Source organism: Meriones unguiculatus, chromosome 16, assembly GCF_030254825.1.
Source record: "Meriones unguiculatus strain TT.TT164.6M chromosome 16, Bangor_MerUng_6.1, whole genome shotgun sequence".
Lineage (NCBI taxonomy): Eukaryota > Metazoa > Chordata > Mammalia > Rodentia > Muridae > Meriones > Meriones unguiculatus.
Genome location: NC_083363.1, coordinates 10,637,246 through 10,663,079, shown reverse-complemented (window position 1 = coordinate 10,663,079; position 25,834 = coordinate 10,637,246). Strand labels below are relative to the sequence as shown.

Below are 25,834 nucleotides of genomic sequence, written 5' to 3'. Positions count from 1 at the left end.
TTGATGGAAACGTAATTCTCTGTTCCACCTGTTTTCTATTTCCTAAGTGATAATCAATGGCTAGTTGCCAGAATTTTTAGAAAGAGCAAGGGATCTCACTACGTAGAGAAGAGTCCCTGTCACCTCATTCCTATGCCAGGTCAGACAGGTATCCACCTTTCAGTTCTCAAAAATACCAGCAATGGGATGTGTCATTCCAGAGCAGTAAGGATCTAAGACTCAGTGAAAGGGCACTGCCAGCAAGCACAGCTGGGAAATGGCTAGCCCCATTCTCGATTCTAAACGCTGAATCCTGCTGATTTACACTTTCCTGAAAGGAACAAGGCCCAGTGTGAAAAAGCTACTTGGAAGTATTCCAGTGAGGCCTGCCCAAAAAGGAAGCAAAGGCTCTACAGGCATGTCAACTCTAGCTTGACTTTTAGACAAAAAGATTACCTGGATTGGGCCCTGTAGTTTGCATGAGAATGGACCCACAGGCTCACAGGTTTGAATAAACTGTTCAGGAAAATTGGCCTTGTTGGAGGTGTGTCACTGGGAGCAGGCTTGAAGTTTCTGGCTTATAGTTTGTGGTGATGTGAGCTCTCAGTTGCTGCTCCTTGCCTGCCTGCTCCCTACCATGATGGTGATGTAACCCTATCACTCTGGAATTGTAGGCACCAAAGAAACCCTTCCTTCTCTAAGTTACCTAGGTCATGGTGTCTTATCACAGCAATATAAAAATAACGAAAACAGACCCTGATGGCTCCCATTTCCCATCTCAGCATGTGGCATTCTATCTTCAACAAGAGAAATGAACCTGAGAGCCTCCATTTCCTTTAGCTCTAGAAAACACTGGATTAGGAGCCAGAGATAGAGAATGCAGCAGACAGAGCTGAGCAAGGCTTGGCTCCCAACTGCTGGAGACCCCCACTACTTCCCTAAACACCCTACTTAGCTTCTATACCACTATTTTCTCACCTGATAAATACATGAATAGGGCTGGGGATATAGTTCAGTGGTAGAAAGCTTACCTAGCATGGACAAGGCCCCAGTACCATGCATGCACACAAAAACATTCTTTTAAATTAGTTTCTAGATTGCCACCATGGTTCAACCAGCCACAGCCTCCTTCCAGGCCACTATGCTCACTCTCACCCCCAGAGAACTCCATTCAGTCATGAGGAGTCTTCAGGGCACAAAACAGGCCATGTGACTCCCTGCCTCAAACTACATAATGGCCCAGGTTCCAGACCCAGAGGTAAACACAGAGTGTGCTGGACACCTCAGCCCTGAACCCATGGGAGATCCCTGTCACTGTCTCCTGCCACTGGCCCTTCAGAGGCCCCAACCTTGATGTGCTTGTTGCTGCAGTCCCTCAGCAATGGGTTGGGCAAGCTGGTGCTGTGCCTCCTCCAGCTGTGGTAGACGCTAAGAACAACATCCGCCAGGCCCGGGGGCCACTTCAGCAAGAACTTATGGCCCATGCTCTTCAGATAGCGCATCATCAGCTCCAGGATGCCCCCATTGGTCAGGTTCTCCATCAGGAACTCATGCACATCTTGCTTCTCTGTCCAGAGAAGGAAAATAATCTCACCAAAACAAACAGGCCCTTCTGTGCCTGGTTTCTCTTTTCTTGGGAAGAGAACAGCTTGTGTCCTGCCTTCCCCCACTCAGCCTAGGTGAACAGAAGGCCCAATGAAGTGCTGACGCCAGGCCACCAGGGTTCATTGCTGGCTCCAGCACTTGCCAGTGGTGAATAAACCTCTCAAAGCTCCCATGTCCAAGATGCATATCAAAAGGGCTGACCAATAATGCTATGTGCAGTGAATGAGATCATATGCTCAAACGCAGTGTCTGGGACACAGTACACACAGAACAGATGTGATAACACACATTAAACTTGCAAAGGCAAGCCTCTACACCCAGTGGTAAGTACACAGCCTCGGGAGCACAGCAAGCATGCACCTGGCTCCCTCAGCTGACCGACAGCTCCTTCACCAGCTCTTAGGAAACACCCCAGAAACATCCTGCAGAGCAAAACCAGGCATGTTACAGGCTGATGGCAGGAACGATGCCCAGCAGTGATTGATCACATTGCTGATCCCTACCCGATTCCATGAATGTGGCTGAATCAAAGGACATTCGATGAGGTCCCACATTCGAGAAGCTCTCCAGTTTGGCTTCTGACTGTACTTCATAGTTATTAAATGGGTCATCTTCCTCCTCAGGATCCAGTTTTCTTAACCTACATAGAACATGCTAAAATCATAAAAGCCATACCACTCACTGTGCAAAGCATCCCAACTCTTCCTCATAGAGCAACTAAATTGAGCCAAGACGACGTATACTGAAACAGATGGGCGAGAACATCCACAGCCAGGCCCCTAAGAGACGCTGCTTCTCTCGACTTCATAAGTCTGTGACTGATCTGTACCCACACTTGTTCATTTATACCAGCAACGGATGGCTAAGCAGTAGCCATGTGCCAGGCACAAAGCTTGCTGCCAGAATACAACCATAACTACAGGGAGTTGGCTGACAGGAAGCTCATCTCTTAATTGGAGAGGTAGACCATAAGCAGGTACTCAAACACAAACAACCCAAACAAGGACCAACCACCAAGCACTTGCTCTAGACAGAGTCACAAGGGCCCTGCTTCGGACGGCAGAACCACTGGGGACTCTTCGAGCTGATAACAGGGAACAACAGGGAAGGGCTAAGCATGAGCAGTGCAAAGGCGAACACAGATATGACGTGAGGCCTCAGGGCTGCCCAGTGTGGGGACACGTCATGCCCGTCTAAGCTCCTTACACTGCAGACCCACCTTCAGACTCTTCCAGAGGACAATGTTTTGGCCACCCTTGTAGCTGTCTCAACTAGCACCTCTACAGCATGACATGCAGGGCACCTGTAAACATCTACCATTTACTGCATTCACACTTCAGTAAGACTCCAGGAGGCAAAATATTTTACTGTTATTGGGACACTCAAAGTAACAAATATTCAAACTTCACAGAAGCTGACTCAAATAAAGCAGATGCGACTGCACATATAGAAGGCAGGGACAGCCTTCTATAGAAGGGTGGGACAGCAGGGCTAAGGAAAAGACAGGATCACTCAGCTACATCATAATCCTTCACTCTTCCAAAGAGAATTTTTTTCCTTGATTACATGTCAGGAGAAACCCAGCAGAAGGCATCACATCTCCATGTGGTCCTGCCTGGGCTGTGTACTAAAACAACCCTTGTTCTAAGAATCTTACCCTCATGAGAGACATGGAGGGAGAGGAAAGAAGGAAGGTTAAGTGTCCTGATATAAAACGGATGTATAAGTCTGCTAAGCTTCTAGGTTCCTCTTGCACTCTGTCAGAGTCACCACTGAAATAAACCGTCTCTGGTCAAAATGACAGCCAAAGACTCTGGATCTCTCGATGGTACTGATGGAACCTACTCAGGTAACAGTGGAGGGAGAAAAGGCATAAGTTCACGAAGACACAGGAGACAAGAGAGAAGTCCTAGCAAGCTAAAAATACGCTCCCCAGATGCTGCAAAGGAGGGAATGATGGACCAAAGTATATTACTTATTCTTTTCACTCTACTAGGAGTGGAAAAGCACAGCACCAAGAAGCGTGAGCACTCGCACGATATTCCTAGAAATGCTCGTACACAGAGCCTCCGGCTTCCGAAAAACGGACAAGACCAAGGCGGGAGGAGTAACAACTAGGTGAGAAGTAGAGGCCCAGGTCCCTCCTGTTTCTGAGAGCTGGTGCTTTCTCCCCTACAATTCTTTCAGGGACATGAAGAATCAATAAAATGAAGGAACATACAGGCTCTTTTCAGAATGCAATGGAATCACGGCAACATAAAGTCAGGCAGGCACACACCCACTGAAAGACAGGTGACTTCCTCCCAGGAGGTCTACCTAAGCATGTGCAGTCTCCCTAAAGCATCCCAAGAAAAAGGGATATCATGACACGCTGCCTCTACCTCTCTGACTCATTCATCCTGTCAGAACTCAGGAAGTGGCTAGTCCCCAATAGATAAACCAGTCAGTTCCTACAATAAGGAGGCAAGAAAAATCCAAGAAGCCAACCTAGTAAAATCTACACTGTGTATTCAAGCAAATATCAAGGATAAACAAGGGAAGAGCCCAGAGGAGTCCTGAAAAATGCTCCTGACAGAAAAGAACAGCAGAAAAAACATAAAGTATGCAGTACCTGGACGGCAGGAACTTTACCAGAAGCCCCTGGAAATCCACTTTCTCTTCCTTTTTGCACTTGGTGTTTCGGACACGGGCAGACCTCCGCTTTGCTGTCTCTCCACTTTCTTCTACAGTCTTCTTACGCTTTACCCCTTTCTTAGATTTATCTCCTCCAGAAACATCACCTTCATAAAGAATGAAAATTTAAAAATGACACAATAGCAGGAGAGGAAACGACACACACAGAACCACACACACAGTCCCCCCTCTTTCACAATTCCACCAACACTGCAATCTTCTTTCTCTAACAGTCACAATATCTTTCCTTTCAACAATGCAGAATCCTGAGTCTCTTAACTCTCATACCCTTCTTGAGCTTAAAAGACTCCCGGGCCAGGGCTGAGAACGCTCCTACCTTCAGTACTAACCAGCTGCAAGAGCCTCTGGAGCCTCAGTCAATGCTACTGGGATAAGCGGAGTGAGTGGCACTGACCTTAGCCAAGACCCACCAAATACCCAGTGATGGGAACAGAGCAAGAGAACCATGAATTAGATAGAGAAGAGAAGAATGTCATATGTGACTGATAAAAACAAAAACAAAACTTCTCTAACAGCCAGCTGTTATTTTGTACAGTGGCAGAAAAATCAGAAAACTACATGGGAACTTTTGGTAAAAACCTTTTACAACTCAATGGTAATAAAAACATACTATAACACATGGTAATGATTGATATTTTCTTAGGTCCAAGAACTCTGAATGCATGCATCTAGCGAGAAAGCAGGAGCAACATTAAGAACATAACAAGGGAAGGAGGCACTTTTTTTGAGACAGGGTTTCTCTGTGTAGCCCTGGCTGTCCTGCAGCTCGCTCTGTAGACCAGGCTGGCCTCGAACTGACAGAGATCCGCCTGCCTCTGCCTCCCAAGTGCTGGGATTAAAGGAGTGTGGTGCTACCACCTGGCTCGGGGGAAAAGGCACTTTTATGCCAGGACTTTGCAGTTAGGAAGGGGCTGCATTCAGAGCACCATCCCCTGAGTTTTGGTGCTTCTGTGTGCCCTGGGGCCAGGCTGATCAGGTTTCTACACAGCTGGAGTTCTCATTTTCACTCAGGCCACAGGACCAGCACGACGTTTTTCTGAGGCCCCTGCTCTTATTTCTGCTGGGATCAACATACACGGGCCCTCAAGAGTGTGACTTCACAAGGCCTGCTCACCCAGAGGAGCGCCTGTGTCCAGCAGGCCAGGACTATGCAATGGAAAGCTGGCTGTGGTCACAGAGGTATATGAGAGCATAGGCTCAGCCACAGCCACAGTTGGGTTGGTGCTAACAGGACTTGGCTGGACCACACTGACAGGTGTAACTGCTACAGAGGATGCTAGAAGCTGGCTGGGGTCCTGGTAGTCAGACAAGTCAATCCTCTTGCCAAGGCTGGGTCTTGGGGGCTCACAAGTGGTGAGGTGATTGTACATAGCCAGCAAGCTCTCTCCAAGGCACTTCCACCTGCAAAGAAAGGGCCACCATACCTGGTTAACACCTGTCATAAAGGCCAACTGGCCTGTATACATTCAGCAGAATTGTGACCTTAACGAAGTAGGGAGAAGGAGTCAGTACTTTGACACCATCATAACCAATAAATGTTAAACACAGCATGCCCTAAAGTGGAGAAGCCCAACCCAGAGCAGGTACAGAGACCTGCTTGTACATTCCTGCTTCTCACCTCAGCAAAGACCCCAATGTTCTATTTCTTTACACCATCCCCTACAAAGAAGGGATGCAACTCCCAGTTTTTAAGTAACAGCATGTAAGGTTCCCAGGTCATCCAACTACCAGCATCAGGCCTGCTAACGAAGGGGCCCACAGAGGAGCTCTGTACCACAGTGGCAATGACGCTAAGTAAGGTGCCTATTGAGGGGCAAGGGCATTTAGAATACAACACTGATGCCAGGACATGCTAAATTTAAAGACTCAAGATTTAATGGCAGAACTTGTGTGTGCAAATGTATGCTTGAGACAGTCTCATTGCGTAGCCCCAGCTGGCCTCAAACTCACTATGCAGTGCAGTCTGGTCTGGCAAACAGAGACCCACCTGCTTCAGCCTCCTGATTTTAGGCATGAACTTGTCCACAATGCCAGAATTTTTAAAGCAAAAATTCAAAGCTTACTACTCCAACTCCAGTGAGCTTCCAATACCAACTCTCTAGGAAGGAGAGGCTCTCTTACACATTACAGGGTTCAAAAGGGCCATGCTGACGCCCATCTTATGGGACATCTCATCTGGCCCTGATATGAGTACAGACTCAACAGCCAGGAAAGTCCACACCTGTAACAAACTCCATGGTTCCAGATTCTTACCTGGCTGTTTATGCCAAATGTTAGTGTTCTTTGTCAGCAGAGAAGACTGAGAAGGACAGGAACATTCCTAGTGACTGGGTTGAGCAACTTACAGTAGGCATGCTCAAGAGAGCTAAGCTGCGTTTTAGTAGCTTGCAAGAAGTCACATGCCTCCAGCTCTCTATCCACTGTCCACCAAGCCCAGGTCTGACCTGGGGTTTCTCCCTCCTGTGCAGGGAGTCTCTTAGCAGCCAACCCAACACTCCCAGAGAAACCAGATACCTACGTGAAGAAAGGTATGGGCTGTACTAGTTTCAGGTCCGGTTCCTTCTCCCGCACGACCAATGCTTGTCTCTTCTTCCGCAGCCCCAGCGCCTCATCTACAATGGCCTGTGTCTCTGCTGCACTCACTGACACATCATGAATTGACATGTCACTAAAAGTGTATAAGACAGAGGGAATTACAGAGTTAAAGCTAGAGCAAATACTAAAACTTTATAGACAGGGGTACCTTTAATCAGTAACTGATTCTTCCTGAACATAAATTACAACTTGACTCTGACTTCAAATGCATAGTTCTCAGCACTTGTATACCCACATACATTGGAAATCACAAAAGCCCTATGTTCATTCCACAATTTACATCAGGGCAAAGAATTTTCATATGTATTAACAGTATCAGCTTCAAGTCTGAAAAGCCACAGGAAAGAAAAGACGTCTGTTCCAAAAAAGTCATTAGACAAATTATGTTTACCGAAATCAATGTGTCTCCAAAATACAGAAGTGGGGTGGTCCTCAAGGTCTCAGGTAACCACTCATACCCTGAGGTAAGACAATACCGGCTCTCCTAGTAACCAGACTGTCCTGGGCCCTCTAGCAGACTATTCCACACAGCTACTCAGGAGACTTAACAGTCTTGCCAGAAACATTAGTTCATTCAAGACATTCATGAACATGGGGACAATAGAGACTGAGATGAGTAGCCACTAATCCCTAACAGGTGAGTGCCATGGGCCAGGGAACACCTGACTGACAAGAAGGGCTTTCCAGATGGAGAGACTGGAGAGAAGGGCACAGAGCTCAGAAAGCTGCAGAGGCACCATCAGAAAATTACAATGTTAAGGAGAAACTGTGCAAAACAGGTAGAAAAATGGGGACATGACAGGTGAGGTGTCTTAGCCTGATTTTTTATTACTGTGAGAAAACATCATGACTTAAAATCAACTTGGGGAAGAAAGAGTTTACTTCACTTATACATCCAGGAAAGAGTCCATGACTGAGGGAAGTCAGAGCAGGAACTCGGGCAGGGCAGGAACCTGGAGACAGGAGCTGATGCAGAGGGGTGCTGCTTACTGGCTTGCTCCTCCTGACTTGCTCAGCCTGCTTTCTTACAGAACCCAGGACCACCAGCTCAGGGCCAACACTACTCACAATCTGCTGGGCCCTCCCATCAATCACTAATCAATAAATGCCCTATAGCATAATCTTGGGAAGGTGTTTTCTCAAATGAGGTTCCCTTCTCTCAGATGACTCTAGCTTCTGCTAAGTGGACATAAAACCAGCAGCAGAGGAGGTTAATACAGTCAGAGTCAGGTTGAAGAGACAGATGGGATGGTCACAACAGGGCCAGGTAGGAATGCCAGGGACCTGAAACAGCTCTGACCAAAGGAGCCTGAGAGGGAAAAGCAAGAGTTAGAGGCTGCAAAGGGCCTCTGAGTAAGAATGAGCTTTGCTCTGGAGTCATGGCAGGGGTGGCACAAGATCAGGGTATGTTTGGGATACTGAATTTGGGCAGTATTGATGACAAAATCTTGGCAGGAACTGGGACCCTGAGTTCAATCCCTATTACCTAACCCCACCAAACAACCAACAAGCAGGTTAGAGTAAGCTAGTTGGTAAGGACGGCACAGGTGATGACGCTCTGGTGTTCAGGAACTCCAACCACACATAGATCGGGACAGAGAAGGCAATAACCAGCCACACATGGGACATGATGGGGGCCTTACCATTTGAGGAACATTCGGAGTGAGTCCTTCCGGAGACAAGGCTGCTCTTCAAAAATCTTCTCCTTGAGGACTAGGCCTTTGCTGTATCGGCAGTCTTTCTCCAGTGCTTTGCAGATGAAGTAAAGACATGCTGGCAGGAAAAGAAACAGTTTAGGAGCTAAGGCTGCTTTCAGAACTCTAGGCTTGCCAGTCAACAGCAGAAAAATGTTCCCACTCTGGCATCAAAGGATGCACAGCAATAATATGAGCCAGCTAAAAGACTGCTGAGACGGTAATGTCCAGAAGAGACCAGTGCAGACTACCTGCAGCTGAGTACAGCCATTGCCAGGAGCACACAGAATATATAACCTTCCTGGACAGCCCTGACCCTGTGACTCCATATTTAAGAACTCCTGCAAAAAAACAATCTAGAGCGTCCACAGTGACTGAAAATATTTGGCTATCTCAGCTATGACAGCGACATTGCCACCCAGTGGGCCTGGAGCAAAGAGCATCAATCATCCCTGAACTTAAAGACAATGAAATCTGCCTTATTAAGTTCTGGGTTTCTGGAACTTTTCACTCCATTCTTTTCTATTTCTCACTTTTGGGAAAGACAAGGAAATTTTATCCTACAAATGCCCCACCTTAGTATTTTGGAGCACATAAACTATCTGACTTAATAGGCCCATGGGTAGAGAAGAATTCTGCTTTGGGATGAATTATAAGTCTAGGATCACACACCCATTAAGTGTGTTCACTTTCCCTCTTCATTTCCAACCCCACCACACCAAGGAAAGATACAGCAAGAAGGTGGCCAACCCAAAAGCCAGGCCCAGGCACCAATCCACTGGCAGCCTGATTCTAAGACTTGTACTTAGGGCTGGAAAGATGGCTCAGAGGTTAAGAAGACTGTCTGCTCTTCCAGAGGTCCTGAGTTCAATTCCCAGCAACCACACAGTGGCTCACAATCACCTGTAGTGTGATCATCCCTCTTCTGGCATGCACCTGTCCATGCAGACAGAGCATTCAAAATAAATAAATAAAATCTTAAAAACAAAAACAAAAAAAGACTGAGACTTAACCCTCAGCCTCCAAAGCCATGAGAAATAAATGTCTCCCATAAGTCGCTCAATGTGGCAGGCATTTTGAGTTCAAGATGAGCCTAGGTGACACAGGAGTTTTCTCAAGAAGAAAACAAAAGAACAACAACCCAAAAAAGACAGGACAATGCACAAAGAAAAAGGAGGAACTCCTTTTGAGAACACATTACTTACCGATACCTTACTAATATACTTACAAGTAAATGAAGAATGGAAAGCAGAATAAAGTAAGTGTGTAGAAGCATCTCTACTCTCCCTCAGTTTGACAGAAGGTCTAACTTTGCTACCAGCTTACCCAGTCAACCTGTCATCTGCCCGACTCACTTGTGTAATCACTGAGGGTGTACAAAACAGTGATGAGATTGTCCAAGCAGGGCCAGTGGTCAGGGTTACACCGAAGCCCTTCCTCAAAAGCATGGCGAGCCAGGGGAAGCCGGATGAGCCTCAGAGCCACGTGTCCAATTTTGTACCAAAGGTTGACATCTGTGGAATCCAGCATCACTGCCTAGAAGCAGTATAAGCAGAGGTACATGTATACACTTGATTAGATTTCTCACTGAGCAAGCCAGGTGAGGATAAAGGGACACAACATCGCCCAGCCGTTCAAATTACCCAGGGAACGGCAAGGCAGTGCGCCTACTTAAAACTAATGAAGCTGGTTCACTTTCCTGGAGTCACAGGTTTCCAAGACCTAGAGAGATGACACATAAAAAGTGACATCAAATAGGGCATGGTGACTCATGCCTGTATGAGTCACCATGCTTGGAATCCAGACTCCAAGACTCTGGAGGCTGAGGAAAAAGGACAGCAAGTTCAAGACCCACCTGGGCTACAAAATTAATCCTTCTCAAGAAATACAAGTTATATAATAACCCTAGCACTTGGGAAGAGGAGGAGGATTAGAGTTCAAGATCATTCTCCCTTCCTAGCCCTGGAATACATAAGAACTGTCACACAAAACTTATTTTTTAAATGTTATATGAGCTGGCTCATTTAAGTTAGAACATTTTCTCAGCATACTGTGCTAATGGAAACATTTGTGTCCCTTACATATTTAATAAGTAAAGAAGTGAAAGAGGGCTATGGTGGAGCTCCATTGGTGAAGTGCTTGCCTAACCAACACAGGGACCACGTTTGATCCTCAAAAGCCACCTAAGAAAGCTGTGCCTACTTGTTCCGACGGCTGGAACAGCAGAGACAAGTGGAATCCCCAAGACTCACTGGCCAACCAGACTAGTACTAATTGGTTGAGTTTAAGGCCAATAAGAGACCCTGTACCAAAACATCTGGACATGTTCCTGAGACTGGCACTCAACATTAACCTCTGGAATGTGCACACACACATGCTTTGGAGCAGGGAAAGGAGCTGCTGAAAAGATGGCTCAGAAATTAGGAGCATTTGATGCTCTTGCAGAGGATTCGAGTTTGGTTCCCAGCATCTAATCAGCCAGCTTACAACACCTCTACCTCCAGCTCCAGAAGGATCTGAAGCCAAAGGCAATGGCAAGCATCTGCACTCACATACACACACACACATAGCCAAAAAGATAATAAATTTTTAAAATACACCCAAAGAACTAAATGAAAAGAATACAAAGAAAATACAGGAATCTTACAGATTCTAGAAAAATTACAAGCGTGGAGAAGACCTTGGTTTACATCGCTGCTCCAACACTAACTGGTAGAATGACCTAACCCTGTACCCTCATCACTGAAATGAGGATAAGCTCACTCTCCTTGAAAGACGGCGTAAAACTGCATGGTGGCACTTGGCACACTGTCTGGCACGTTAGAGATACTCACAGAAATAGGGTAGCAACTGAGAACTCCATTTTTGTGAACACAGGTGTCAGGCTCTGGTCTTCACTCCTAAACATGCACAACTTGTTTACTTTGCTCCTAACTTGCTATGTGATCCTCCAGTTTCAGGCTCTCCACTGCTTACTTTATAGACATGTGACACCATAGCCACCTCTGCCCTTTTCCCCTCCAACTGTTACCTGCATGGTCAACTAGATTAAGTAAGTTGCCTGCAGTCACATGATGGTAGAAAATTTCACATACAGTCCTCTGCACTGAAGCCATCCCAGTCCCTAACCCTGCCTTCCAGGCCTGTCTGTATTCAACACCTCAGACACAATAGCCTGGTGGGACACAACTACAAATTTTTTTTCAGTCAATAGGACCATTTCATATCCCCTTCTTCATCAACTTTCTAAGCAGGAATTTTTGAGAACTACCAACTCCCCACCTCCAAGTAGAATTCCATGGCTGTCTCAAGGTTCTCTCTCTGGGCTGCCAACTGGGCGAGGTTCTTATATGTAGAGTATTTCAGTATCAGTCCCGGGTGTTTCAGCCCTTCCTTCTCATCTCCGGATGAAACTGCCTGAGAGAAGACAGACAAAAGTGACACCATGTCCCTACAGCCACAGCAAGCGGTCAACAGGATGCCTTGTTGCCTGCTTGAGACATCCCAGTTCCACTTCACCTGGGAAATTAAGTTGTTGTGGATTTTCTTGGCATACCCAACAGTTTTTTCACACAAAAAAAGCCCAAGCCACCATAAAGCACTCTGCAGAAATTTGGTGATCAAGAGAGACAAGGGACCAACCCCTCTCTATCCCTGCTGCCATTGCTGAGTGCTCAGGTAGCTCTTAACATTTACAGGTTCTGAAAGCAGAGCCCAGTGAGCCCAGCAAGCCTCGCCTACTCAGGGACAAGTATGCAGAGGCTTTCTGGGGTGAGCAGGCAGGAGGCCATGCTCCTGAATCTATCCCCACAACTAAAGAGCTGGTGTCATTGAACGCCATAATACAAGTACAGTAATTCCTAGCCTGGATATGAAAGTGTCAACTTGGGATTAAAGAGTATTAGGATTATAAACATCTTTAACATAAAAAGTTATTTCACAGCTGTTCTTATAGCAATGCCTTGAAAACATTAACTCTTCCAAGAAATCACTGAATAAAAACTGTTGCTAAGGCTGCAGAGATAGCTCAGCACTTAAGAGAGCTTTCTACTCTTCCAGAGGATTTGAATTCGGTTCCCAACATCCATGGCAGCAGTTTACAACCACCTACAAATCCAGCTCCAGGGGAGCCAACCTCCTTCCGGCCTCCATAGGTATCTTATTTACACACACAGGCACATACACACACAGAGATACACATCTAAATAAATAATTCTTAAAAACAAGAAAAGTGGCTGGGCACAGCAGTTCATACTTTAACCACATCACTCAGGAGGCACACTCAGGCAGGACTGTTACTTACAGGCCAGTCTGTCTAAAGACAGCGTTCCAGGGCAGTCAGCACTCAGCACAAAGGAGGTGGGGATAGGAAAATCAGTTCAGGGCTAGCTTTGACTACATGGCAAGTTCAAGACTAGCCTGGACTACATGAGACCCTGTCTTAAGAAAAAACAAAAGCAAGACAAAAACCAAATACATGCACATACATGTGCACATTGCAAAACAGAGAAACAGACAAAAAAAAGCACTGCATAGAGTATTACACACTCATAATTCAGGAGAACCCTGAGTGTCAGGCAAGCCTGGACTTTAAAGTTTTGTCTCAAAACCCACAGCCTAGCCCACCAGTGCCTCACCTCCCTCAGCAGGCGTGCCTCCAGGAGCTCATGGTAGGCCTTGGCAGACTCCTCAAACCTGTCGTGTTTCTGCAGATCCAGGGCCTTGTGGTATAGGGCAAAAGCCTCAGCTTCCTGCAAACAAAGATGTTTTCACACCACACAAAACTGATCCTTTTAAACCAAAACTGTATGTAAAGGCTATGAGTCACTGCCAAGTTAACTGCCAGCTACAGCCTCTACAGTGAAAGAAATCCTTCTACTCAGGGTCCACATCTCATTACTGGAAAAAAGTCCCAAGAGAGAGAGAGATGGAAAGACAGAGACAGACAGAGAGAGAGAGAGAGAGAGCGCGCACGCACACACACACACACACACACACACACACACACACACACACGGAGGGGAGAGAGCTGCAGGTACACTGAATGTAGGCAAGGGGCAAGAACACAAAGAGCAAAAGCTAAAGTTCTTCAGCATGACTATGTCCTGAGTGAAGCATCTTCAACAAGAGGTAGCAAGCCAACCATCTTCATAACACCATTTCCCCATAGAGCTCCGTTAAGGACTCACCTAAATTCATCTAACATAAGCAGCAAGGTCTCCCTCAGATCTCAGAGTACATACCTGGGCCTCCTTTGTCTGGATTTTGTGACTTTTAAAACTTCCTTCATGGTCATCCTCAATTGTGGAGCTGGCATTCAAGGCTGCAATTCGAATCTAGAAATGAGTTCAGAGGAACTGAGTACAGATGAAGACAATTCTGCTTCAGAATATATCCAGGCTACTATGAAAAACTATGGAGGAATGACCCACCAACAATCCTCCAGAGGAAGAAACTAGGACGAGAATGTGTGGGGTGATGGCAACAAGTGTGGAAAAATATATCCTGGTTACTGTCCACCACAAAGGAGCAGAGGCTGGGAGGCCCAGTTTCAGCTCAGCACAGAAGGCCCCAGTATTAGAACAACAATCCCAACAAAACAGTCAACTTTGTGTCTTCCCTACAAATGTGTTTGAAGCCTTACAACCTACAGCCAGTCAAGTGTCCTTACGCACAGATGTACCAACAGCCTTGCTAGAAGAAAGCCTGCACAGGAAAATGTCCCTTACCCCCAGGAGCAAAGCGACAAACAACGCTGTCACCAACAACTTAGTCACACATCAGTTTCTTACCATATTCAGAGACTCAGCACCACCACGGAGGATCACTTCCCATCACTGGTGGAGGATGTGCCTGTTTTCAGTCCCCTAAAGAGGAAACAGGACAAAGGGCGTCAGGAAGAGCAGAAACAGCATACTACTCAGGCTCACCTGGGTCTTAGAAATATAAAGAGAAAAAAAAAAAACAGCATTACAGGAAGACAAATCAGTTTGAAGATTGTAGAAGAAAATGGGGTGGCAAGAGTGTGGAGAAATTAGAACTTCATATGTTGTCCCTAGAAACATAAAACAGCTCCTATGAAAACCACCTTGGCAGTTCCTCCAAATGCCACACAGAATTAGCATATAATCTGGAGCCCCACTCCTATGCATCTACTCAGAAGAAAACATGTCCACACCAAAACTTGCTCATGAATGCACACAGCAGCATTACTCTTAAGAGCTGAGAGGTGGAGCTACACAACATCCATAGACTGATAAACAAGTCTGTAAAGGAACACTGTCCATTCATAAAAAGAATAAAATTTTGATACATGCTGCAACATGAAGGAACCTGTAAAACTAAGCTAAATAAAAGATGTCATTCGCAAAATAGCCAATACCGCCTGGTTCTAGTTACATGATGTGTCTGGAATAGACAGTCCATCAGTAGGTAGGGAGAATGCAGAGAGACCAGGCTATGCCCTCTTCCATGTTACTCTATACTGTGTAAAACTTGGATCTTTGAGGCTGTGCCCTGTTCCACGTTAGTCCATACCATGTAAAGCTCAAGTCTTTCAAGTTGTGCTTCCCTCAGAGACTCCAATTTACAAGCAGCTTTCTACTTCCACTTTGAGAATGGAGGATGACCATACAGAGTGGATGTTGAATGCCACGCCAGGCCAGTACCGCCCACATAGCAAGACTGACAAATGACTCATCTGTGGGAGTATAAACATATGTGGTGAACTGGGACTGTAGAACACATGAGATATTAACGTCTTATCAGGGAAACTAGACCCAAGAACATACCAGACACACCACACTAAGGAAGGAGATTGCCACCTGGCAGTAGGCTGGCAACAGCCCCCACCAACCTACCATCTGACCATCTGGCATGTGCATCAGGGACAGACAGGCAGGCGACTCCCAACATCCCCAGGAGTTTGTTTCAGCTATGCACCAGCTGTTGACAAACCTACTCAACTGCTGTCCGTCTGTCCTAGTTGCTCTCCTGTTTGTCTGGACCTACTGTCCATGTGCCCATCTGACCACGCAAACGCGGTATTGTCCTCTCCCCTCTGCACATAGACTCAACTCTATGAATGGAGCCCTGAATGGAGTCTTTGTTCATTAAAAGGTTTCTATAAATGAAAAAAAATAAAATAAAAAGGGGCTGGGATGGGAAGAATGGTCATACAAGGCCCAATAGGTTCCCATCATGTTTTAAAATGTAATAACATTAAAATTTCACAATATTTATTAGATTATGTAAAAAATCAACAGTTAGTTATAAGAATTGCTTATATAAATCTAAATATTTGCTCTCAAACCCAGGACCAGCAGCAGTCTGACTCACAACAGCTTCCACAGAGGTGGACTGCTATTTCCATTTCTGTCAGTTTCCTTACTTCTCAGGACTCCTGAAACCTCTCAACTCTGCTGTGGCCTCTTAACCCTTGACAGGAATTCTGGAGAGAGTGGTGTGTGTGTGTGTGTGTGTGTGTGTGTGTGTGTGTGTGTGCGCGTGCGCGCGTGTGTAGAGAAATGTTTGCTATGCAATCTATGGGGCTTCTTCGGGTGCATCCCCACTCACCTGGATTCAGGGCCCTTTGAGTGCTGCCTCCTCCTGTAGGAGCATGCTTCTGTAAGCCTTGCTTTCTGGGGCTGGAAAGATGGCTCAGTGGTTAAGAGCACTCTCTGCTCTTCCCAAGGTCTTGAGTTCAATTCCCAGCAACCACATGGTGGCTCACAACCATCTGTACGGGGATCTGATGGCTTCTTCTGGTGTGCAGGTGTACATGCAGATAGAATATTCATGTATATAAAATAAATAAGTAAATCTTAAAAAAAAAAAAAGCAACAATGCAGCCATTCCTGATGTGATCTGATATACTAAGATCAGAAGGAAGGAGAGGAGGACCTCCCCTATCAGTGGACGTGGGGAGGAGCATGCATGCAGAAAGGGAAGGTAGGATGGGATCGGGAAGGGGAGGAGGGAGGGGCTTATGGGGGGATACAAAATGAATAAAGTGTAATTAATAATAATAATAAAAAAGAAAAAATATATATATTATATATATGTATATATATATATATGCCTTGCTTTCCGCCTGTAGGCCGAGAGAGGGCAGTGAAGCAGCCAGCACACAAGAAGACTACGATTTGCACATGGCTAAAAGCACGGTGATTTCCTAACAAGATGGACATTTTACATTCAAGAAATAACTGGGGCTTGTTTTCTCCTCTCTTCTGGAGAGGGGTGAAGGAGATCCTTTGGCAGAGGCATGCTCTTGCATGAAGATAGTAACCATCGCAAATGGGTTACTATGTAATTGGTAATGTGTAACCTAAAGCTAATATTAGTAACTAACATTAGAAAAAAAAAAAAAGACTCTGTGGTCACCTCAGCCAGAGTTATCAAGGAACATGGGAGAATCTGACAAACTGCTGCCACTCAAACTGCCATACCTTGTCACTGTGTTGCTATTCTGTTCTTATTTATCATTATTTCATCATCGCTGTTATATGGGCATCATGAAAAGACTAACATTTTCCTCTATGTTTTTGACAGTGTGTTCAAAACAAGGGCTAACTGGAGAGTGCTGTGGTCTGAGGATTATCTGTCCCTCCAAACGCACACTGAAATCTGGTTCCAAGGGTAACAACAGTGCTAAGAGGACAGGCTAGGACTGGAGAGACGGTTCAGTGCTGAAGAGCACTTAGCTCCTGCAGATACCACAGCTCAGTTCCTATATCAGGTGACTCACAGCCTCCTGTAACCCCAGCTCCAGAAGATGCTACACCCTTTCCAGGCCTTCACGGGCACCTGCAACCATGTGCACGTAGATACACACCCATACACATAACTAAAAACAAGAATTTTGCGTCTGATTTGCTCAGCCATATTTGTAGCAGCTTTATTTGTAATAGCCAGAACCTGGAAACAACCCAGATGTCCATCAACGGAGAAATGGATACAGAAATTGTGGTATTTTTACACAATGGAATACTACTCAGCAATCAAAAACGAAATAATGAAATTTGCAGACAAATGGTGGGATCTAGAAAAGATCATTCTGAGTGAGGTATCCCAGAAGGAGAAAGACACACATGGTATATACTCTCTTATATAGACCTAGAAGATATGATAAACATAATGAAATCTATATACCGAAAGAAGATAAACAAGAAAGCAGACCTGGGGTAAGATAATCAATCCTTACTTAGAAAGACAAATGGGATGTGCATTGGGCGTAGGAGAAAACAAGTAACAGGACAGGAGCCTACCGCAGAGGGCCTCTGAAAGACTCTACCTAGCAGTGCATCAAAGCAGATACTAAGACTCATAACCAAACCTTAGGCAGAGTGCACGGAATCATATGAAAGCAAGAGGAGTTAGTATGACATGGAGAGGATAGGCGCTCCACAAGGACCAAATATATCTGGGCACAGGAGTCTTATATGAGACTGTTTATCCAACCAAGGACCATGTATGGATATAATCTAGAACCCCTGCTCGGATGTAGCCCGTGGTAGCTCAGTAACCAAGTGGGTTACTCTAATAAGAGGAACATGACCTGAACATTCTGACATGAACTCAATGGCAGGCTCTCTGACCTCCCCACCCCGCAAGGGAGGAGCAGCCCTGCTAGGCCACAGAGGAGGACTTTGCAGCCAGTCCTGAAGATACTTGATAAAACAGGATCAGACGAAAGGGGAGGAGGTCCTCCCCTATCAGTGGACTTGAAAAAGGGAGGTGATGAGGGAGGGAGGGTGGGGGATTGGGAGGGAATGAGGGAGCGGGATACAGCTGGGATACAGAGTTAATAAAATGTAACTAATAAAAGAAATAAAAAACAAATAAATAATTAGTATATTTTCATATCCTAGTATATAGGATACAAATTAATAAGGTAACATTTCTTTATTGGTAAACAAAATATTTTGTATAAAAATATTAATATTACAAGAGAAAAAAAGAAACCTTGTGTCTGTGACCCCAGGACTCCTATAGCAGGAGGAGAGGTGGAAAGAGGAAATGCCCTGGAAGCCCACAGGCCCACTAGCCTGCTATACACAGCAGTAAACAAAAGAGACCTTGATTTCCAAACAAAGTGAAGGGCCAGTGAGGCGACTCAGCCTGGAAAGGCTTCACAACCTGAGTTCAATCCCCAGAACCCACATAAACATGGAAGAAAGAAAAACCTGCACAAAGCTGTCCTCTGATCCCTGCATGTGTACTGTGGCGTGTGTATGCCCACCCCAACACATGTACATGCATGCGCATACACACACACACACACACACACACACACACAGTTTAGAGAAACCTAGTCAAAAAAACTGTAATGGAGAGACGGCTCAGCAGGCAAAGGTGCTTGCCATGTAAGCCCTACAACCCAAGTCCCATCCCTGGAAAACACAGAAATGGAAGGAGAGAACCAACTCCCAAAAAGTATACTCTAACCTCTACATACGAACATCATACACACACAATAATAATAATTTAACTTCTTGCTTATGTGTATGGGTGTTTGCCGGTATGTAAGTCTGTGTGTTACACGTGTCTCTGGTGCCTGCAGAGACCAAAAGAGGGTATCAGATGCCCTGATACTGGAGTTTCAGACGGTTGTGAGCTGTCATGTGAGTACTGGGAATGTAATCCAGGTCTTTTGGAAGGGCAACCAATGCTCTTAACCATTGAGGCATCCCTAGACCCAGTAAGTGTTTTAATTAGAGGAGGTGGGGGGCAAGAACCAACAGCCAAGGTTGTCCTCTAACCTCTATATCTTTTCTATGGCAAGTACACACGCACACACGCACACACACATACACACACACACACTACTTTTCCATAAACATTATTAAAACCAAGAGAGAATTATGATCACAGCCTGTAACTTAGACGACTCCATTGGTGAAGTGGTTGCTGTGCAAACACGAGGACCTGAACTCAGAGCCCCAGCACGCATTTGCAAGCCTAGAACTAGGGAACAGAGACAAGACCCCTGGAGCTCTTTGGCTAGCCAGTCTTGCTACTCATAAGTCAAGATTCAGTGAGACCCTGTCTCAAAAGAACGTGGAACATAATTTCACTATTCATCAATAGCCCACACATGGGAACATATACACATGTAAACCATACACACAAATATGCATATATTAAAATATGTGTGCATACATGCATGACTACCATCAACAGCAAGAAGGAGAAGCCATCTATTTCAATTTTTTTTTTAATCTACTGAACAATTCTAGCAGGTATAATGGCCAGCAAACAGGAGGGCTCTTAAGTTCAAGTCTACCCTGGTCTATATAGTCAGACCCTGTCTAAATTAACGAAAGGAAGGAAGGAAGGAAGGAAGGAAGGAAGGAAGGAAGGAAGGAAAGAATGAATCTAGGAAAAAAAACAAATCAAACTAAAATTTAAAACGTAACAAAATATAAAAATGAAAACACAATTAAATCATCTAAGCAAAAAAACTCATGCATTGTTACCATAAGGAGACAGCTTAGCACTTAAAAACACTGGCTGCCTTTGCAGAGGACCCAAAATCATACATCAGGTGTCTCACAACCACCTATAACCCAGTTCCAGGGATTCCAGTGCCCTCTTCTGGCCTCTTCAGGTACTGCATGCTCTTCACAGACAAACAGGTACACAATATTTTAAAATAAATGAACTTTGGTTGGGGCTAGAGAGATAGCTCACTGGTTAAGAGTACTGGCTGCTCTTCCAGGGGTCCTGAGATCAATTCCCAGCAACCATATAGTGGCTCATGATCATCTATAAAGGAATCTGATGCCCTCTTCTGTCATACAGGTATACATGCAAATAGAGCACTCATATGTAAAAATAAATAAATAAATCTTTTTTTTTTTTTTTTAAAGTTGTTTCTACCAAGATTTATGGAGAAAAAGTGCTCATTTCCCAAGATTTCTTTGGCCTTGAAAGGGAAGATTTATTTGTTTGTAAAGAGTAATGTGATCTTACTTGGACTAGTAAAAATAAAAACAAACTTTTTAGATTTAAAAGATATGACCAAATTCAGCCAGGCACAGTGGCACACACCTGTAATCCCAACACTCAGGGAGGCAGTGGCAGGCAGATCTCTGAGTTTGAGGCCAGCCAGGTCTACAAAGCAAGTCCAGAACAGCCAAGGCTACACAGAGAAACTCTGTCTCAGAAAAAAAATAATAATAATAACAAAACTCAATAGCTATGAATAAGAAAAACACTTGAAGAAATGGGAACTGAAGGATAATTTCTTGTCATGATAAAATATAAACAACTTGGTCCTAAAGCCAAAATAGTATTTAGTGGAGAAATACTACAAACATTTTTTGATATCAGGAATAGAACCAGGATGGCCACAATCGCTTTGAACGAGGATGATCAGCCAATGCAATGAGAACATGAAAAGCAAACTGAGGTTTAAGAATGGGTATAAAAGCTACATTTAATCTCATCACTATAACCTCAGCATTGGAAGGCTGAGGCAGTAGACTGTGGACTCACAGCCAGCCTGGGCTACATGGCAAGACCCTATCTCAAAAAAATAAACTGACTAAGAAGTTCAAGTGTTACTAACTGCTGATAATACATCCCTTAAAAAAATGTACAAACACATAATTGATGGCAAGCTTATACACTAGCAGAAGAACTCGGTGCAGGAGCACAGTATACCATTAGCACAGAGACGGAGCATGGCTCAGTATAAAAGAGCATACCAATTGCTCTGACAGAGGACAGTCTGGTTCCGAGCGCCAACATCAAGTGCTCACAGCCATCTGGCACTCTGGCTCCCGGGGGTCTGACGCCCTCTCCTGGCCTCCCTGAGCAACCGCATCATGTGCACAAGCCCACACACAGACGGAGTTTTAAAATTACAACAAAGATTCATAGAAAATCATATGCATACAAGTCATAAACAGAAAATGTAATGGTACAGAAAATCCCATCTGCAGGAGCAACAAGATTAAGTCCTTAGTAAGAGATCTGCAACTTAACGAGGAAAGTGTTAAAACACAACTGAAAGACATGAAAATAAACTTGAATAGAATGTGTCTCCTCTCCTTGAATAGGACTCAACTATATAAAGGTGTCAGTTCTCCCAAAGTTACCACTTAAACTCTATGCAGTCCCAATAAAAACACCAATTAAGACAATAGACAAGATGACACTAAAGTTTATTTGGAAAAAATGTAAGGCTACCTAGAAACAAAGTAGAAAAAAAAAAAAAAAACACTTCTAAGAAGGGATAAGCTTTATCCAATATTACAAATAGAAACTAGCTTATAAGTATATTAGCACATACTACACAAAGCCTTAATGGTTCAAACAAGAGGTAAATGCAGCATGAAAACAGTAGGTCCAGAATTACACTCAAGTGTCTATGTGCTACGGTTTAGATTCAATTTCAGTGTGTTTAGAGACAGTGCCTACAGTACCTCAGATTGTCAGGCTTGGCTACAAGTGCCTTTGCCAGCAAAAAGATGGCTCAGATGACAAAGTAACTTGAGTTCAATCCCTGGAACCCACATGAGGGTGAAAGGAAAGAATCTGCTGCACGAAGTTGTCCTCTGACCTCTACGTTAACGCTGTGGCACTTATGCCCCCCCAATCTATTAATCTATCAATTAATCAAAGCTGGGCTTGGTGACCTGTCATCCCAGCATGCAGGAAAAAGAGGCACCTGGAGGACTGTTGCAAGTTCAAGGCCATCCTGGTCCATTTTACACAGCAAATTCCAGGTCAGGCATGACTACATAATGAAATCCTGTCTCAAGGCAGAGGGTGGGTAAGCAAAGTGTCGACTAAGGTTGTGAAAAAAAAATACTATTCTCACATAAATGTAAAGTGATACAATCCTTCTGGAGAGCAACTTGACAATATCTAAGAAAAATGACAGCAGCACTTAACATTTCAACCAGAATTCTACTTTTAGGCCTCTACCCTGAAGACATATCTCCAACAACACAAAAGCACATATACATGGGATAATTCACTGTGCAGCAGTTTGTAATTGCAAGATAATGGAAGCAACCGAAACTGCTAAAAAGAGAATGAATACGTTAACTGTGGAACATCCACAAAAGTAACATGCCCAAGCCAAGATTTATGAGGATTATTCATAATATGTGAAAGGTAGAAATAACTCAGAAATCCATCTTCTTATGAATGCATACATAAAACATGACACAGTCATGCAAAATAAAAATCAAGTACTAACAATACTGGTAGTCTTTCTAACTATGCTAAGTGAAAAAAGCTATTTAAAAAAAAATAAAATAAAACACAACCAAAAACCAAAAGCCCAGGGGAGCTGAGGAAACCCTGAGTAAATAGGTAAGGAGTAGATGAAGAGTAAATGTATTTACTACTGCCATGGACATGGCTATGTCAAGGACCCCAGTGATGCAGACCCATGGAAATTCAGAGTCTTCCTTGGGTCAGGGAAACAACAAAGCCTTCCGCTGGTCCATGAGCCATTGCTGACTGTGTGCAGAAAATGTCTCCGAGGCTACCTCCTCCCAGACTTTCCAAGCCTGAGACTGCTACCCAAAACCACCCCACCGGGATTAGCTAACTCTGCTTCCTTATCCAGCTGTGTATAGTAAAATTACCTCCTGCACTCAGAAATAGGAAAGAGACTCAGATATGTGCTCACCAAGCTGACCCCAGCTCTTCTGTTAGGCACTTGAAATTACACATTTTTCACTGTGTATGTAAACAATTCAAGACTAGTGGGTTGCACATTTATTGTTCACCATGAACCCCAGAAGCAGCTTTAAAACAAAGGGCAAAAAGCAGTTAAGGCGGCTAGACAGATGGCTCAGCTGTTCACAGCAGCTGCTGCTCTTGCAGAAGACCTGCGTCCAGCAGCAGCACCCATCCAGCAGCGGACTCTCACTCAAGATCTAGGAAAGCCAACGCCCTGCCTTCCTTGGTACCAGGCATGCACATGATGGATATACACACATGCAGCAAACACTGATACATATAAAATAAAAATAAATCTTAAAAAAAAAAACAACAACAACTACAAAATAAAGACGAAAAAGCACTACAAGTGCTTTGGACTTCAGATTTCCCTTGGATTCTGGAATTTTTGTGTGTATATAATTAGATACCTTATTGATGAAGACTCAAGCCAAAACACAAAATTTACTTGTTCATATACCCTTATGCACACAGCCTGAAGATAATCTTACATAAAACGTTTAATAACTTGTACACCGAGCAAAGTTTCATAGTGCAGAATTTCCACGGTCATCTCTGCACTAAAGAGTTTTGGATTTGGAGAATTTCAGACTTTCAGATTGTGGTGCTTTGTTTACTATCATTTATCAAATTCCCAGCCTAGCTGCTGCATGCTCTAAGAATAGCACATTAATCACTTCAAATTCTCAGATCTCCAAACCCTGCCCCCCCCCTTTTTCTTTGACACAAAAATCTCGTTATGTGGCCCCAGCTGACCCTGGACTTGCTGTGTAGGCCAGGCTACCTTAAACTCGGAGACCCACCTGCGGCTGCCCCGAGTTCTGAGATTAAACGTATGCACCTACCAGTTTCTTAAGTTTCCAAGCTCTTTAAGGAACAGTTTCCATTGCTCAAAGATCACATGATACAGAAAAGCTCTATAAGTCGCACTGTCATCCAGTGATAAGCAATGGCGGGGCCTACTAGGGTCTGGGAGCCTGGCAATCTTTTTTGTGGGGGAAGGAGGTTTCAAGCCAGGGTCTCACTATGTAGTTCTGGTTGTCGCAGAACCCGCTCTGGAGACCAGGCTGGCCTTGAACTCACAGAGATCCACCTCTGCCTCTGGAATGCTGGGATTAAAGGCGTGCAGCTCTACAACCAGCTTCTGGCAGTCTTGAGTTTATGGCAGAACTGTGTGTGTGACCAAGTTAGCACAGATGGCCCTCTCCGGTGCCGTTTCCTCTGATGGGAAGCCCTGGGGTAGGCGAGGCTAGCAAGTTCACCACCCACTGCTATTGTACAGCCCAAGAGAGAGGAATGGTTTTTACATTTCTAATGAGGGAGGAAGGAAAAAAAAAAAAACCCTTGATATATGACATTCAGATTTTAGTATCTATAAATAAAATTATAGTGACACCCACTTTTGTGTATTGTCTTTGGCTTTATCCGCGCAACGTAACTGAGCAGAGTATAGCTACACCAAATCTAAAACGCCCGCCAGTAAAAGGATTGCTGTTCTTATTAAATTTACAACACATTACAATAACCGAAATATACCTACCCAAGTTTGCCAGCCCCTGAAGGGGACCATTCTAAATTCTATTTCTAAGCAAAGCCATGGATCGCACCGAAGGAATTGAGCCACATGGAGTTCAAGTGTCCACACTCATGGCTTGTAAGGCATCACAGGTGCAGGGACCTGGGACCAGGTGAAGGCTATCCATCTCCCTCCCCCAGGGAGGCTGGTCTGCAGAAGGCTTCAAGTCGGGGTAAGCCGCACCGGGGCTTTAAAGTCATTGAAAAACCTTCCCTCGGCCTCAGTTTCCAGCCCTGTCAATGCTACCCATGCCACACTCACCTCGCTGGGCAGCTGAGAAGGTGAATGAAAGGACGTCCAGAGAGGGGGATGGCTTCGGGCTGCGCTCACAGGCAGCCACCCGCGGCCTCTCGGCAGCGGCGGCGGGGGTCGCGCGGAGGAGCCGGCGTGGGCAGAAGGCCCGTCCGGGTGCCTGGGGGTCTGGGGCCTGGTGTCGGCCCACCGCGGCCGTGCGGATGCGGAGAGCCGGCCTCCGCGCGCGGTTGCCGCTCCTCGCACCCGCGGGAGCCGTGCGCACCACCTCGGAGCCGCCAGCAAACCTTGCTCCCCGGAACTCGCCCGGCGTCTCCGGGGCAACGGCCGGAGCACCCAGACTCCCCCGCGCGCGGCCGGACCAACAAGGAGCGCTCCCATTGGCTGGAGGGCCGGCCTCGTCGGCCAATCGGCGCGAGCGCATGCGCCGCTTGCTGGCTGGGTCGCGCTCGCCGGGGCCCTGTGAGCTGTGACTCGGCGCGCGTCGGGGTCCCCGCAGCTGCCGCGCTCCGCCGCCTGCAGGACTCACCGGTTTTGTGTTTTGTTTTTTAAGATTGTCTCACGGGCGTTGTCCGAGCTGGCCTCGAACTTGTGGCCGTCCTCCTGCTGGCGGACGCCGTCACACGCTTCCGCCTGCAGCGTTTTTTGAAGTGCAAGTTTGTAGGCTAAAGGCAGGGCACTAGAAGAGGGGCATTGCTGCCAAAGGCCCGGGGCAGACATTCTGAATGACGGA

The 25,834-nt window shown here is 45.4% G+C and overlaps 1 protein-coding gene across 3 annotated transcripts in view; it reads right to left on the bottom strand.

The window, feature by feature from the left end:
* Cabin1 (calcineurin binding protein 1) overlaps nucleotides 1-25,434 on the bottom strand; it is a 127,882-nt gene extending 102,448 nt beyond the window's left edge. For 2 of the 3 annotated variants that reach the window (XM_021653761.2, XM_060369353.1), the window contains exons 1-12: nucleotides 25,111-25,430; nucleotides 14,360-14,434; nucleotides 13,811-13,903; nucleotides 13,205-13,318; nucleotides 11,850-11,984; nucleotides 9,923-10,103; nucleotides 8,517-8,646; nucleotides 6,797-6,946; nucleotides 5,393-5,679; nucleotides 4,196-4,364; nucleotides 2,088-2,224; nucleotides 1,329-1,546 (exon numbers count right to left, since the gene is read on the bottom strand). In XM_021653761.2, coding sequence (XP_021509436.1) covers nucleotides 1,329-1,546; nucleotides 2,088-2,224; nucleotides 4,196-4,364; nucleotides 5,393-5,679; nucleotides 6,797-6,946; nucleotides 8,517-8,646; nucleotides 9,923-10,103; nucleotides 11,850-11,984; nucleotides 13,205-13,318; nucleotides 13,811-13,903; nucleotides 14,360-14,362 — 1,617 coding nt within the window. In that variant the 5' untranslated portion in view covers nucleotides 14,363-14,434; nucleotides 25,111-25,430. Of the gene's footprint in view, nucleotides 1-1,328; nucleotides 1,547-2,087; nucleotides 2,225-4,195; nucleotides 4,365-5,392; nucleotides 5,680-6,796; nucleotides 6,947-8,516; nucleotides 8,647-9,922; nucleotides 10,104-11,849; nucleotides 11,985-13,204; nucleotides 13,319-13,810; nucleotides 13,904-14,359; nucleotides 14,435-25,110 lie in introns of all 3 variants that reach the window. The other variant, XM_060369354.1, reaches the window with a different exon arrangement.
* Nucleotides 25,435-25,834: the final 400 nt, after the last annotated feature.